The sequence below is a fragment of the Rhinopithecus bieti genome, unplaced genomic scaffold (genome assembly GCF_001698545.2).
Source record: "Rhinopithecus bieti isolate Rb0 unplaced genomic scaffold, ASM169854v2 scaffold_5341, whole genome shotgun sequence".
Classification (NCBI taxonomy): Eukaryota; Metazoa; Chordata; class Mammalia; order Primates; family Cercopithecidae; genus Rhinopithecus; species Rhinopithecus bieti.
The window spans coordinates 1593780-1608044 of NW_016804835.1; the positions used below are offsets into that span (position 1 = coordinate 1593780).

Consider the following 14265-nt stretch of genomic DNA (forward strand, 5'->3'; position numbering starts at 1 on the left):
TATGGAAACAAATCTCAAATTATTTGTTGATCCATTGCTATCACAAATCCAGTTTCAGATGAAAATCCATCTTTACCACTGCCTAGTATTAAACTATATCACATTTATTTAACATCTAGAAGATACACTAACATGAAAATCCTTTGTACTTGCTCTAGCTAAAATAAATTCCCAAAATATTAAAGAACTTAATGTGAACTTTAAATATTTGCTTTATAAAATGTAAAAAACCTAATGTGAACATTTTATTTTAATATGATTTATACCTTAAATATTTATGTTTCTTGGAAGATGCTTTTCTATTTTCTTTTGTTTTTTTGAGACGGAGTCTTGCTCTGTCGTCCAGGCTGGAGTGCAATGGCACGATCTTGGCTCACTGCAACCTCCCCCTCCTGGGTTCAAGCGATTCTCCTGTCTCAGCCTCCCAAGTAGCTGGAAGTACAGGTGCACACCACCACACCTGGATGAATTTTGTATTTTTAGTAGAGATAGGGGTTTGCCATGTTGGCCAGGCTGGTCTCGAACTCCTGACCTCAGGTGATCTGCGTGCCTCAGCCTCCCAAAGTGCTGGGATTACAGGGGTAAGCCACTGTGCCCAACCTATCTATTTTCACTATCTGATCATCATTTCACTAAGTACACAGCATTTATTTTCCAGAAATACTCTAGCTAGCTCTTTATTGTCTACTATAAATAATATCTTAGTAGTCATAAGTTAGCAAAAAATAAAATAATTTGAACTTACCCAAATGAATAGACAGGGCTAGGTTTCCTCATTGTTACCCAGTAACTTATTAAACATGTCATTAAACTAAGTAAAAAGAAAAATAAATTTAGTGTTAGAACTAGAAGAGAACATGTGAAGAGAAATTAAGTTTTCAGAATTCCTAAGTGGTTGAAAGTTATCCGTGTTTGCACAGACTAAATTAATAATAAATTACTCTAATAATTTATTAAGACAATTAATTCTAGTAGTTTACCATCTAATCATAGTGAGTATCTGAACATGTGGCATACTTGTAAGATTTTAACATGTGAAGGAACAGAATAAAGTTATAATACATCAAGTCAGTTAAGTAGAACCTAAACTCATACTGCTACTATACAATGTTATCCACCCTAAATGGTTTCTGTAACTGAAAATGCTAAAAAATGACACATATAATTTTAACTTTGATACACTTCATCTTTGTTAAAAGTTAAACTAAATATTAATAATACCTTGACAACATTTTGACTGAGATAAAATTATGTTCATTTTCCAAGTGTAGTAGAGAGATTTATTTTGGCACCGCGCCTGGCTGGGAACTGGTATGTTCTTAACATGACCCTACTCCCTGACCACAGCTGACTCATCCATAGACAGGCACCTGACGCATGTAACCTAAGCTGGGTCAAAATGCTGCTCTGGATTTGGAAGTAGGATTTGGAACTGGAACCAAGGCATTCCAGGCTTAATTTGGCTGCTTTATTGAATGATGGAAATGCAAATTTGAAAATTTGGAGCAGTATTTATATTTCTATCCCCGGATTTGGGAGTAGGGAATGCTGACCTACAGGAAGAAAATAGCTCAACAATGTCCACACACAGGGAACAGAGATGACAGATAAAGAAAAGTTTGATTCTTACAGTGGAGCCCAGCTAAACCTCTGCCCTCAGATTCCATTAACACCCCTGAATCTGTAGAATTAAGTATCCTACACCTTTGCTCCCCCAGTATAGCTCCAGTGGAAGTCTGATGGCTACAATCAAAGGAGCCCTAGCTAACTCCTTGAGAGTACTTCACACTCATGACAGGGTTCATATAGTGTGCTAACCTCACTTCCGATTCATGTAAGTAGCAAGAATATGGTATTTACATTGAAGTTAAGCAAATCATCTAGGTTGGTTTTGAATGGATGGATGATTTTTGAAGTTGCATTGGATAAAGGCAGCCAAATGAGTTTCTGCAGTCAGAAATATACAATTAGGCTGGGCATGGTGGCGCATGGCTGTAATCCTAGCACTCTGGGAGGTCAGGGCAGGTGGATTATTTGACAGCCCAGGAGTACAAGACCAGCCTAGGCAACATGTCATGCCGTGTCACCACAAAAATATGCAAAAATTAGCCAGGTGTGGTGGTGAGTACCTGTAGTCCCAGGTACCCCAGAGGCTGAGGTAGGAGGATCGCCTGAGCCCAGGAGATTGCAGCTGCAGTGAGCCAATGACTATGTCACTGTACTCAGCCTGGGTGACAAGAGCAATACCCTGTCTCAAAAAAAAAAAAAGAAAAGAAAAACGAAATATACAATTGAAGCTTCAATCATTAATTAATTAATTTATTTATTTATTTTTGAGACGGAGTCTCACTCTGTCACCCAAGTTGGAATGCAGTGGCACAATCCTGGCTCCTGCAACCTCTACCTCCCAAGCTCAAGCAATTCTCCCACCTTAGCTTCCTGAGTAGCTGGGATTACAAGAGTGCACCACCATGCCTACCTCATTTTCTGGTATTTTAGTAGAGATGGGTTTTTACCACGTTGCTCAGGGTGGTTTCCAACTCCTGAGCTCAGGGAATCTGCCAGCGTCGGCCTCCCAAAGTGCTGGGATTACAGGCGTGAGCCACCTCGCCCGGCCAAAGCTTCAATTATTAATTGTAAAATTTTTCTTCATAAATAATACTCTATAGATATTTGTTACTAATAAGAAATCTGAAAATTCAGTGTCTAAACATTAACTTTTGAAAATTTTATCCTTAAAATGGATAAAATCTCTGAACTTTATCTACAGTTCATCACTTTTAAGATTTACAGTTCGAAACCCCGTCTCTACTAAAAAATATAAAAAACTAGCCGGGCAAGGTGGCGGGCGCTTGTATTCCCAGCTACTCGGGAGGCTGAGGCAGGAGAATGGCGTAAACCCGGGAGGCGGAGCTTGCAGCGAGCTGAGATCCAGCCACTACACTCCAGCCTGGGCGACAGAGCGAGACTCCATCTCAAAAAAAAAAAAAAAGATTTACAGTTCATGATGTTTTTTCACATCTTAATACTCCTCAAATCAGGGTTAGTCTTACAACTTACAGTACATCACAGCTGAATTAGTAGCATTTTTCTTGGGGACACATAAAATAAGTATTTGTCTTAAAAAACTGTTGATATCTAATGTTTGATGAAATATGGTACACTAACTGAACTTACTTCCCATTACTACATAAATCTAAAAATCAGCACCCATTTATCAACAAATCATTCAATATGTTTGATTTTATTTATATGCATAAATTATTTTAATTTCCATAGTTTAATAACACCACTTTGGTATTAATGTTCTCTATTAAAATATATTTCTACACCTCTTTGTAAAAACAGTAGCATTTATTAACAATAGTCTAAAATCAGATAACCACTTTCTTCTGTGTTTGGATATTAATGAAGCTCTAGATGAATCTAAATCACACCTTTCATCTGAAACATTATATATCGATAGCTAACTCATATGGCAGATTATGAGCCTCTAAAGAAAGAAACTTCTTCACATTAAATGAAAAGATTTTCCTTATGAACCTTAAGACATTAGGGAAACATCATTACTTTAGTTTTAAAATTTTACTATTTTTATTACCATTAGTTTATTATTATCAAATATGGTTGGGAACATTAATAATTATTCCCCAAAGTAACTTTTTAAAGTGTATGAATGGGCTGAGCGCAGTGGTTCACGCCTGTAATCCCAGTACTTCGGGAGGCTGAGGCGGGAGGACCACCTGAGGTCAGGAGTTCAAGACCAGCCTGGCCAACATGGTGAAACCCCATCTCTACTAAAAATACAAAAATTAGCCGGGCATGGTGGTGGGCACCTGTAATCCCAGCTACTCGGGAGGCTAAGACAGGAGAATCACTTGAGCCCGGGAGGCGGAGGCTGCATGCAGTGAGCCAAGATCGTGCCACTGCACTCCAGCCTGGGTGACAGGGTGAGACCCTGTCTCAAAAATAAATAAAATAAAATCCTTTTTTTTTTGAGACAAGTATCAGTCTGTCACCAAGACCCAAGACTGGAGTACAATGGTGCAATCATAGCTCACTGCAGCCTTAACCTTTTGGGCTCAAGTGATCCTAATGCCTACTATTCAGTGAGTAGCTGGGATTACAGGTGTGTACCACCACACTCGGCTAATTTTTAAAATTTTTTGTAGAGATGAGGTTTCACTGTATTGCCCAGGCTGATCTTGAACTCCTGGGCTCAAGCGGTCCTTTCACCTTGGCTTCTCAAAGTACTGGGATTACAGGCATGAGCCACTGTGCCTGGTCTATAGGGTATCTCTCTGTCACTGAGGCTGGAGTACAGTGCTTAGATCACAGCTCTCTGCAGCCTCAAACTCCTGGGCTCAAAAGTCCTCCTGTCTCAGCCTCCCAAAGCACTGGGATTACAAGCATGAGATACCACTCTTGGCAGTAACATACTTAATCTGCTTTTATTTATTTTTAAATTGGCATTTTATTTATATAATTAAAATTCAAAATTTACAAAAGAGATATATAGTGGGAAGATTTTAAATTATGTCTCCCTGCCAGAGTCTTCCTCCTTAAAGACACCTATTACTATCAGTTTCTTGTTTATCCTTCCTATGTATATTTATGCAAATACAAGCAAATGACTGTAGTGTGTGGATGTGTAAACATGCGTGTATTCTTACTTTCCCCCTTTTTAATGCAAATTGCAGCATACTATATACATTGTTGTATATCTTGCTTTTTCCCCTCATTAGGACCTCTAAACCATAAAATGCTTTGGCTTTATTGTTTAAGGCTACATAATATTTAATTACATAGATAAGTGGGTTCCCTATACCCAGCAGGATCGGTTTCATCTGTTGCTAGAAATGAAAATTCTTGGGTCCTACCCTAGGCCTTCTGAATAAGTAACTCTGGAAATGGAGCAATATGTATTTTAACAAGACCTTCCAAGTAATTCTGATGTATGGTCAAGTTTGAGAATTCTATGATATATATGTACCAAAATATAGGGTATACATGCCCCATAATTTATTTCATCATTCACATACTGATTGTTTCCAATCTTTTGTACTGAATAACCTCATATGCAACTCATTTTTAACCACAGGAATGTATCTGTAGCATAAATTACTAGAAAAGGAACTGCTATGTTTAAGGTTATGGGCATTTCTTTTTTTTTTTGAGATGGAGTCTCGCTCTGTCCCCCTGGCTGGAGTGCAGTGGCGTGATCTTGGCTCACTGCAAGCTCTGCCTCCCGGGATCATGCCATTCTCCTGCCTCAGCCTCCTGAGTAGCTGGGACTACAGGCGCCCGCCACCGCGCCCGGCTAATTTTTTGTATTTTAGTAGAGACGGGGTTTCACTGTGGTTTCAATCTCCTGACCTTGTGATCTGCCCGCCTCGGCCTCCCAAAGTGCTGGGATTACAGGCGTGAGCCACCGCGCCTGGCCGGTTATGGGCATTTCTAAATTTAATTGATATTGCCAAACTGCCCTCGAGATGCTGCACCAATTTATATTCCCATCAGCAATGTATGAAAGTGCCTGTTTCCAGCCAGGACAGGTAGTTCACGCTTGTGATCCCAACACTTTGGGAGGGAAAGGCAGGAGGATCACTTCAGCCCAGAAATTTGAGACCTGCCTGGGCAACATAGGAAGACCTCATTTCTACAAAATATCAAAAAATTAGGCAGATGTGGTGGCACAAGCCTGTGATACCACCCACTCAGGAGGCTGAGTTGCATCATTTGAGCTCAGGAGGTAAAGACTGAGGCTGCAGTGAGCCGAGGTCAACCCACTACACTCCAGCTTGAGAAAAAAGAATGCCTGTTTAGCCAAAACAATCCTGAAAAAGAACAAAGCTGGAATATTCACACTTTCCAATTTCAAAACCTACTACAGAGCTGCAGTAATCAAGACTGATGGTACTGGCATAAAGGACAGACATACAGATCAATGGGACAGACCTGAGAATCCAAAAACAAACATTCAAACATTCACATTTACAGTGAACTGGTGTTTTTTGTTGTTGTTGTTGTTTTGGTTTTTGAGATGGCGTCTCACTCTGTTGTCCAGGCTGGAGTGCAGTGCCGCGATCTCAGCTCACTGCAACCTCTGCCTCCCAGGTTCAAGCAATTCTCCTGCCTCAGCCTCCCAAGCAGCTGGGACGACAGATGTCCACCATCATGCCTGGCTAATTTTTGTATTTTTAGTAGAGACGGGGTTTCACCATATTGAGCAGGCTGGTCTCGAACTCCTGACTTTGTGATCCGCCCTCCTCACCTTCTCAAAGTGCTGGGATTACAGGCATGAGCCACTGCGCCCAGCCGAATAAAGCCATCTTTTTAAAAACAAAAGAGCACGTGTTTCCCTAACACACTCAACAACACAGCTATACTCAAATTTTTTAATCTTTCCCAACGTGAGAGGCAAAACAGCATCTCGGAGTAATTTTAATTTGCATTTCTCTTACTGTTAGTGAAGATGAGCAACTTTTCATAAGTGTCATTTATAGTTCCTGTTCTGTAAATTCTCTGTATGTATTATAAATTTTTTTCTTCCTTTTCTTTTATTGGGTCTTCGTCTTATTAAATTGTAGGGCCCTTCAAATATTAGCAAAATTAGTCCTTTGAGGTATGAATTGCAAATATCTTCTCAGGTTATTCTCTGTTTATGGTGACATTTGCTACCTAGAGTTTTTAACTTTAATATAATCAAATTTATAAATGTTTTGTTTTTCGTTTTTTGAGACTGAGTTTCACTCTTGTTGCCTAGGCTGGAGTGTGGTGGCACAATCTCGGCTCACTGTAACCTCCGCCTCCTGGGTCCAAGCGATTCTTATGCCTCACCCTCCCAAGTAGCTGGGACTACAGGCACAAGCCACCATGCCTGGCTAATTTTGTATTTTTAGTAGAGACGAGGTTTCACTATGTTGGCCAGGCTGGTCGTAAACTCCTGACCTCAAGTGATCCACCCGCCTTGGCCTCCCAAAGTGCTGGAATTGCAGGCATGAGCCACCCCACCCAGCCTCTAATTACTGTTATGTCTCTAACTATTGTTGTTTGTGTGTTTGTTCTATGTTGATAATCTTACTTATTTAGATTACTTTCCTTTAAGCAAAGAAAACTTCTTCATAATCTACTTTTTCTCTCCATAGATTTGCCTGTTCTGGACATTTCATATAAATGAAATCATACAATATGTGGTCCTTTATGATTGTCTTCATAGTATAATGTTTTTATTGTTTTCTTATACGATATCAGTAGCTGCTGTTTTTATTGCTGAATTGTATGGCTATACCACATTTCTACCAAATTCCTTATTGGCTCCAAAACATTAAGATTTCCTAAAACTTACCTAAAAGATCAAAATGGTCAGGTAAGTATAGGCAGTTAAAGCTGCAAAACAACCAAAAAAATGATTAAAATATTACTGACCCCTCTAAAAAAATACAGCAAGTCACCCAAATTATTTCTACCAGGGGTATCCATCACCAAAAAACCTTTTGAGTCACTGGCCAACCTGATATATTGCCAGTTATCTAGTAAATTTGATCAATATATGTAGCCAAAGTTGGTTGGTAGAAAAGCTTACCACCCAACCTGATTTCTCCATTAGGAAAATGAAGCAATGAATGTTAAAAGCCCTGTGACCATTTTCTGCCTGCTTCTGTAATCTCAGCACTATTTCAAATGTATTGTTTGAATAACAGAACAAAAGAACAATGCATTAACAAACACAAAAAGTTAAGATACAAGAAAAAATTACAGGACTCCCTTTTTTTTAAGGATTTTAAGGAAAAGCCAATAAACCTAAAAATCTAACTTATAAATTGTATAAACTAAAGTTTTAATCTATTACATTAAAAACAAATCTCCAGCTGGGCGCGGTGGCTCACACCTCTAATCCCAGCACTTTGGGACGCCAAGGAGGGCAGATCATGAGGTCAGGAGATTGAAACCATCCTGGCCAACATGGTGAAACCCCATCTCTACTAAAACTACAAAAATTAGCTGGGCCTGGTGGTGTGTGCCTGTAATCCCAGCTACCTGGGAGGCTGAGGCAGGAGAATCGCTTGAACCAGGGAGTCGGCAGTGAGCCAAGATTACATTCCAGCCTGGCAACAGAGTGAGACTCCGTCTCAAAAAAAAAACAAAAAAACAAAAAAACAAAACAAAAACAAATCTCCAAAGAGATTTAATGATTTTTTTTTTTAATAACAGCTTATTTAAAATGGAAATGGCCAGGCATTGCGGCTTACGCCTGTAATCCCAGCACTTTGGGAGGCCGAGGTGGGTAGATCGTTTGAGCTCAGGAGTTTGAGACCAGCCTGGGCAACATGGTGAGACCCCATTTCTACTTTAAAATATATTTTAAAAGGAAAAAAACTTAAAAAAGAAAAAAAGATACAATGCTAACAAATGAACAAAGTTTTATAGTTTACAAGGAAGTTTTAAATATATTCCCTTATTTAAATCATTTGAGTTAAATACATTTCAGAATATATTCTATATAAGATATACCTTTATTTCCAATGAGAAAAACAAAAGTGAAAATAACAACTCCATAAAAATACCAAGGTGACATACCTATACTATTAGTAGAACTGCACCACATAAGCAGGAAGCCAGTACATATCAAGTTTATTACACCAAAGAGCAGTATCTTCCAGGACTGTGAAAATAAAAATCACTCTTATGTGTACACAAGTGACAAATTTCACAGGGTCTGCTCAAGTTGCTATAATTTATACTCTGATATTCAAAGGAATAAATGTAACTTCCTTCAAAAAGTCTGTGTCACACTTTCCACATCTACCAAAAGTGTCATCAGCTAAGTTATAGTATACAAATTTAAAGGAATAATTCCAGAAGGAGAGTTGTTCAAGAGAAAATAAATTCTGACATAGAAATTCTCAAATAGTTGAGAAAAATATATATACATATGCATTTTGTCTCCATAGGTACATATTATAGAGACAATGATGAAGCAAATGGGGTAAAAGGTAAGCAACTGGTGAATCTGAATAAAGGGCATAATGATGTTCCTAAAAGTTACTAATCTTGTCTAGGTGCAATGGCTCATGCCTGTAATCCCAGCACTTTGGGAGGCCGAGGCGGGTGAAGGTCAGGAGTTCAAGACCAGCCTGGTCAACATGGTGAAATCCCATCTCTACTGAAATAAAAAAATCAGCCAGGCATGGTGGCAGGTGCCTGCAATCCCAGCTAGTTGGGAGGCTGAGACAGGAGAATTGCTTGAACCAGGGAAACGGAGGTTGCAGTAAGACGAGATTATGCCACTGCACTCCAGTCTGGGTGACAGAGCGAGACTGTCTCAAAAAAAAAAAAAAAAAAAAAAAAGAAAGTACTGACCTTGGCTGTTCAACATCAATCAAGTAAGATGAGAAATAAGGAAAGATCTTGATTTTGGCAACACAGAGGTTTTTGGTTACCTTGTAAAAGCTGTTTATGTAAATTAGTGGGGACCAGTGCCAAACTGGTACGTGTTTAATAGAGATGGGGAGAAGAGAAGGTGAATATAGTGTACTGATAATTCTTTCAAGGAGGTTTGCTACAAAAGGAAGCTGAGAAATGAAGCAGCCCTGAGAGTGGAACTTATAACATGTAATTACGATGCAAGAAAGAAGAGAATGATGCAAGAAAAACAATGATGCAAGAAACAGAACAATTATACGGACATCATCTTTCAGCAGGTAACAAGTGAAAGAACTGGCTTTATAGAGGATAACTGAAAGCTTGTCCAGAGAAACAGGAGGGAAGGCAGAGTGATGGCTGATGTGCTAATGACAGGATGTAGAAGTTTTCTTCTGATTACTTCTTTTCCCTTGGTGAAACAGGAAGCAAGATCATTGGGTTAGGGTGAGGATGAAGATGGTATTAGAAGCTTGAGGATAGAAATGAAAGAACATGGTATGAAACAGCCATCTAGGAAATTGGAAAATTGAATGAACGAAGGAAATATAGAATGAAAGAAATACAGGCAGCACTAATGGTCTGTCTGATCATGAATTCAAAGTGAGACCAGTTGCATGGTTTTGTTTCTCTCAGGTTACATTCAGTTGCTTAGATGCAAGTACAGAGTAGAAAGAAAGTGAACTTGGCTGGGCGCAGTGGCTCACGCCTGTAATCCCAGCACCTTGGGAGGCCGAGGCGGGCGGATCATGAGGTCAGGAGATCGAAAACATCCTGGCCAACATGGTGAAACCCCATCTCTACTAAAACTACAAAAATTAGCTCGGCCTGGTGGTACGTGCCTGTAATCCCAGCTACTTGGGAGGCTGAGGCAGGAGAATCGCTTGAACCCGGGAGGTGGAGGTTGCAGTGAGCTGAGCTCATGCCACTGCACTCCAGCCTGGGCAGCAGAGCAAGACTCCATCTAAGAACAGAACAGAACAGAACAGAACAGAACAGAACAGAAAAGAAAAGAAAGTGAACTTAATGAAGACTGGGGATTTTCCAGGAATTAAGACAGAGGGAAGGGGAGCACAAAAGAGTTGAGAGCATGTAAAAGAAAATGATACTAGCTGGGAGTGGTGGTGTACACCTACAATCCCAGCTACTCAGGAGGCTGAGGCAGGAGGATCCCTTGAGCCCAGGAGTTCAAGACCAGCCTGGATAATATAGAAAGATTCCATCTCAAAAAAAAAGAACAAAAAGGAGGGAAATGATAATGATGGAGCATAGAATCTAAGCTGGATAAGGAAGCAAATGAAGATAAGGGAGTTGAAAAATAGTGAAAATATGGCAGAGTTTCAATTGGACTGCCCACTGGTACTGTTTATTATTGTTTCATTGAAGCTGGCTTTACTTAAAAGTCATCAAATATTTACTGGATGCTTATACTGTACTTCTATAAAAAGGTGAGCAAAATAGAGAGAGTCAGTTCCCTAAGAGAATTTATCATTTAGACAACAATGAGAAGCATGAAACACAGTAACTAGAAGGTTTACATTGGTGGCCTAAAAGGATGGCAATTACATCTTTTTGTTTACAGTCTCAAAACATGACATATTTTTCTTGCCCTACATTAAAAATGAGAAAACATGGGCCAGGCACGGTGGCTCAGGCCTGTAATCCCAGCACTTTGGGAGGTTGAGGTGAGCGGATCACCTGACGTCAGGAGTTTGAGATCAGCCTGACCAACATGGAGAAACCCCATCTCTACTAAAAATACAAAAAATTAGCTGAGTGTGGTGGCCCATGCCTGTAATCCCAGCTACTCCGGAGGCTGAGGCAGGAGAATCGCTTGAACCCAGGAGGCAGAGGTTGCAGTGAGCCCAGATCATGCCATTGCACTCCAGCCTGGGCAACAAGAGTGAAACTCCATCTCAAAAAAAAATAAATAAAAGAGAAAACATGGCTTTAGACTGGATCCATTTAATTTTTTGAAAACTTAATAACCAAAAGCAACCACAAAACCATTTTTCTTTAAAACAGTTCAGAATTAGAATCAAAACTTTAACAGAAGCTTCCTACCAAAGCAAAACAATTTAACACCAAATGACTGCAATTTTACACTAAAAAAACAATTTTCCAACATAGAAAAATGAAAACAGTGTGGTGGGATCAGGAGTGATTTCTATTTGCCTTAAAAATTATCTTTCTTCAATGTTATAATGTTGTTTGTGCAATAATTAAAATTGGGGTTAAGGAATAACTTACCCTTCGGTCAGCTGCTACAAGTCTAAATTCCCGTAACAACTTGCCAAAAAAGGATCTTTGTGGTTTTCGAAAGAGATGAATTGTCCCCTTTCAAACAAACAATATACAAATCAGCATTTAAATATTTAATCATCTTCAGAGTTCTTATGATATGATATAGTGGTTCCTATGATATGGTACGAGATAGTGGTAATAATAACCAATATTTATTAAGTACTCAATATACACCAAGCACTTATTCTAGATACTTTATGTATATTTATGGATTGAATATTCACAATAAACCTATGTGGGTGGAGACAACTTTTAGTAAGTCATCCAAAGTCACAGAGCTAGTAAATGGCTGAGCAGAAATTCAAATCCAGGCTTTTTAGCTCCAGACCACACTCTATTTTTAAATGGATAAGGCAATTTGAACCAAAAAAGAAACAGTTTGCCAAACAGCTCTACTGGAAATTTCTACTGAAAATTCACCTAATTAAAGCTATATATGTGGCTGTGCTTGGGGCTCATGCCTGTAATCCCAGCACTTTGGGAGGCTGAGGCAGAGGGATCACTTGAGGCCAGGAGTTCATGGCAAAACCCCATCTCTACTAAAAATATAAAAATTGGCTGGGTGTGGTGGTGCACACTGTAATACCAGCTACTCAGGAGGCTGAGGGATGAGAATCTCTTGAGCCTGGGAGGTGGAGTTTGCAGTAAGCCAAGATCGCACCACTGCACTCTAGCCTGGGTGACAGAGTGGGACTGTCTCAAAAAGAAAGCAAGTTCAGGCAACTATTACAGTAAAACCCCTGAGATTCTCTCTTAGGCATTCAGTCAAAGTATCTGACACCCTGGCTAGTCTCCCTGGCCCCTGCTGGTATACAGTTTGGGGATAGTAAAGACAGGGCTCACCAATGAGAGAGAAGACTGAGGGGATTTACCACCCAAGTTTAGGAAATCATATGGGAAAGCCTTAGCAGAAAGGAGAGTTCAAACACATATGAGAAATTAACTTATGAGAAAGGCAGTATCCAATATCAGTGGGAGAAAATATGAGCCAGTCAATAAATGGTATTTTGGTCAAGGTAATGTTTCACCCTTATCATACTCCTTACTCTAATTTGTTATTATTTTGAAAATTAAAATATAGAATTATAGAGTACTTGATTGAAGAAAGCCTAGATGTATTATTTTATAATCTGGGCTTTGGGGAAGCCTTTCTTAATAGGACATAAAACCAAGAAGCTCTAAAGGAAAAAAAATTGATTGATTTTACTATAAAATTTCATGGGCGAATGTAATACCCTAAAGGGGGAAAAAAGATTTCAGGTCAAACTGTGAAAAAAAATTGTAATTCACAACAGACAATAGGCCAATTTTCTCTATACACAACAAGCTTCCACAAATTATTTTTAAGAAGATAAATAACCCAGTTTTAAAAGTTACACATTTATAAAGCTGGCCAAATCAATACCTGCTCATTATTCACATTTGCGACTTTGTACTGTTAATGTGAAATCATGATTTCTGTTGATACTTTAAAAATAAAAATGGTATGCCTCTCCCTATACACAGTCACATCCATCTCTTGAACCTCAGTTCCAGCTGTTTTTGAGGAAAACAGTCTGATTTTAAACATAGGCTACACAGCAAACAGGATATTCACTCTACTGCAGCCTCATCCTGCGGCGAAGGAGTGAATATCCTGTTTGCCGTATTAAAAATCAGACTGTCCCAAATTTGGTGAAAACCATTCCCGTCATTTTTCTATGATGTAGTACTGATAATGAGGCAGAAACTTATGTCTATGAAGAAGGCAAAAAACGGTACTTTAAGTGTGTGCTATAATGAATTGAATTTGTGATGTCTACCGGTAAGAACGGGAATAATGCCAAAAGACCTGTGATTACTAATTGTTTCAGTTATCATTAAAAAATACTTAGCCTTTTTTTATGCTGAAAATTTGGCATGGCCCTATTAATTTTTCTGGTATAGGTTTCCAAAAGCAAAACTCTATAGCTACTTTTAAAGAGAATATTTTGTCATTCCAAAAGAAAGTATCATTACAGGGGGAAAAAAATCCTTCCCAATTTTAAATGGCTCATACACAGTAATTTGATTGCTAAGTGCCACAAACATAAATTTTTTGATATTAATTTTAATGAAATACTTTCCTAGATGGTAAAAGCCACAATCACTATACCAACCTTATTACATTTCTACCTCACTAAAGTTGGTCAATTTGACTCAAACACTGAAGCCCCAGAAAGCAGTGAAACTGAGGTATTAAAAAATTATAAATGTAGGCCAGGCGCAGAGGCTCATGCCTGTAATCCCAGCACTTTGGGAGGCCGAGGCGGGTGGATCACGAGGTCAGGAGATCGAGACCATCCTGGCCAACATGGTGAAACCCCGTCTCTACTAAAAATACAAAAATTAGCCGGGCATGGTGGTGGGCACCTGTAGTCCCAGCTACTCAGGAGGCTGAGGCAGGAGAATGGCGTGAACCCGGGAGGCGGAGCTTGCAGGGAACAGGGATTTTTCCCCTGCCCCCCCGCCTGGGTGACAGAGGGGGATTCCGTCTCAAAAAAAAAAAAAAAATATATA

The 14265-nt window shown here is 39.3% G+C and overlaps 1 protein-coding gene and 1 long non-coding RNA gene across 2 annotated transcripts in view; both read right to left on the reverse strand.

Annotated features, from left to right (window-relative positions):
- SLC30A6 (solute carrier family 30 member 6) overlaps positions 1-818 on the reverse strand; it is a 36985-nt gene extending 36167 nt beyond the window's left edge. The window contains exon 1 of the mRNA XM_017870642.1: positions 746-818. Within this exon, the coding sequence (XP_017726131.1) occupies positions 746-807 (62 nt within the window). The 5' untranslated portion in view covers positions 808-818. The remainder of the gene's footprint in view (positions 1-745) is intronic.
- Positions 819-7350: 6532 nt separating this feature from the next.
- LOC108528687 (uncharacterized) overlaps positions 7351-14265 on the reverse strand; it is an 11186-nt gene continuing 4271 nt past the window's right edge. Inside the window, exons 2-4 of the long non-coding RNA XR_001885250.1 lie at positions 11674-11760; positions 8581-8665; positions 7351-7389 (exon numbers count right to left, since the gene is read on the reverse strand). This is a non-coding gene — a long non-coding RNA (uncharacterized LOC108528687). The remainder of the gene's footprint in view (positions 7390-8580; positions 8666-11673; positions 11761-14265) is intronic.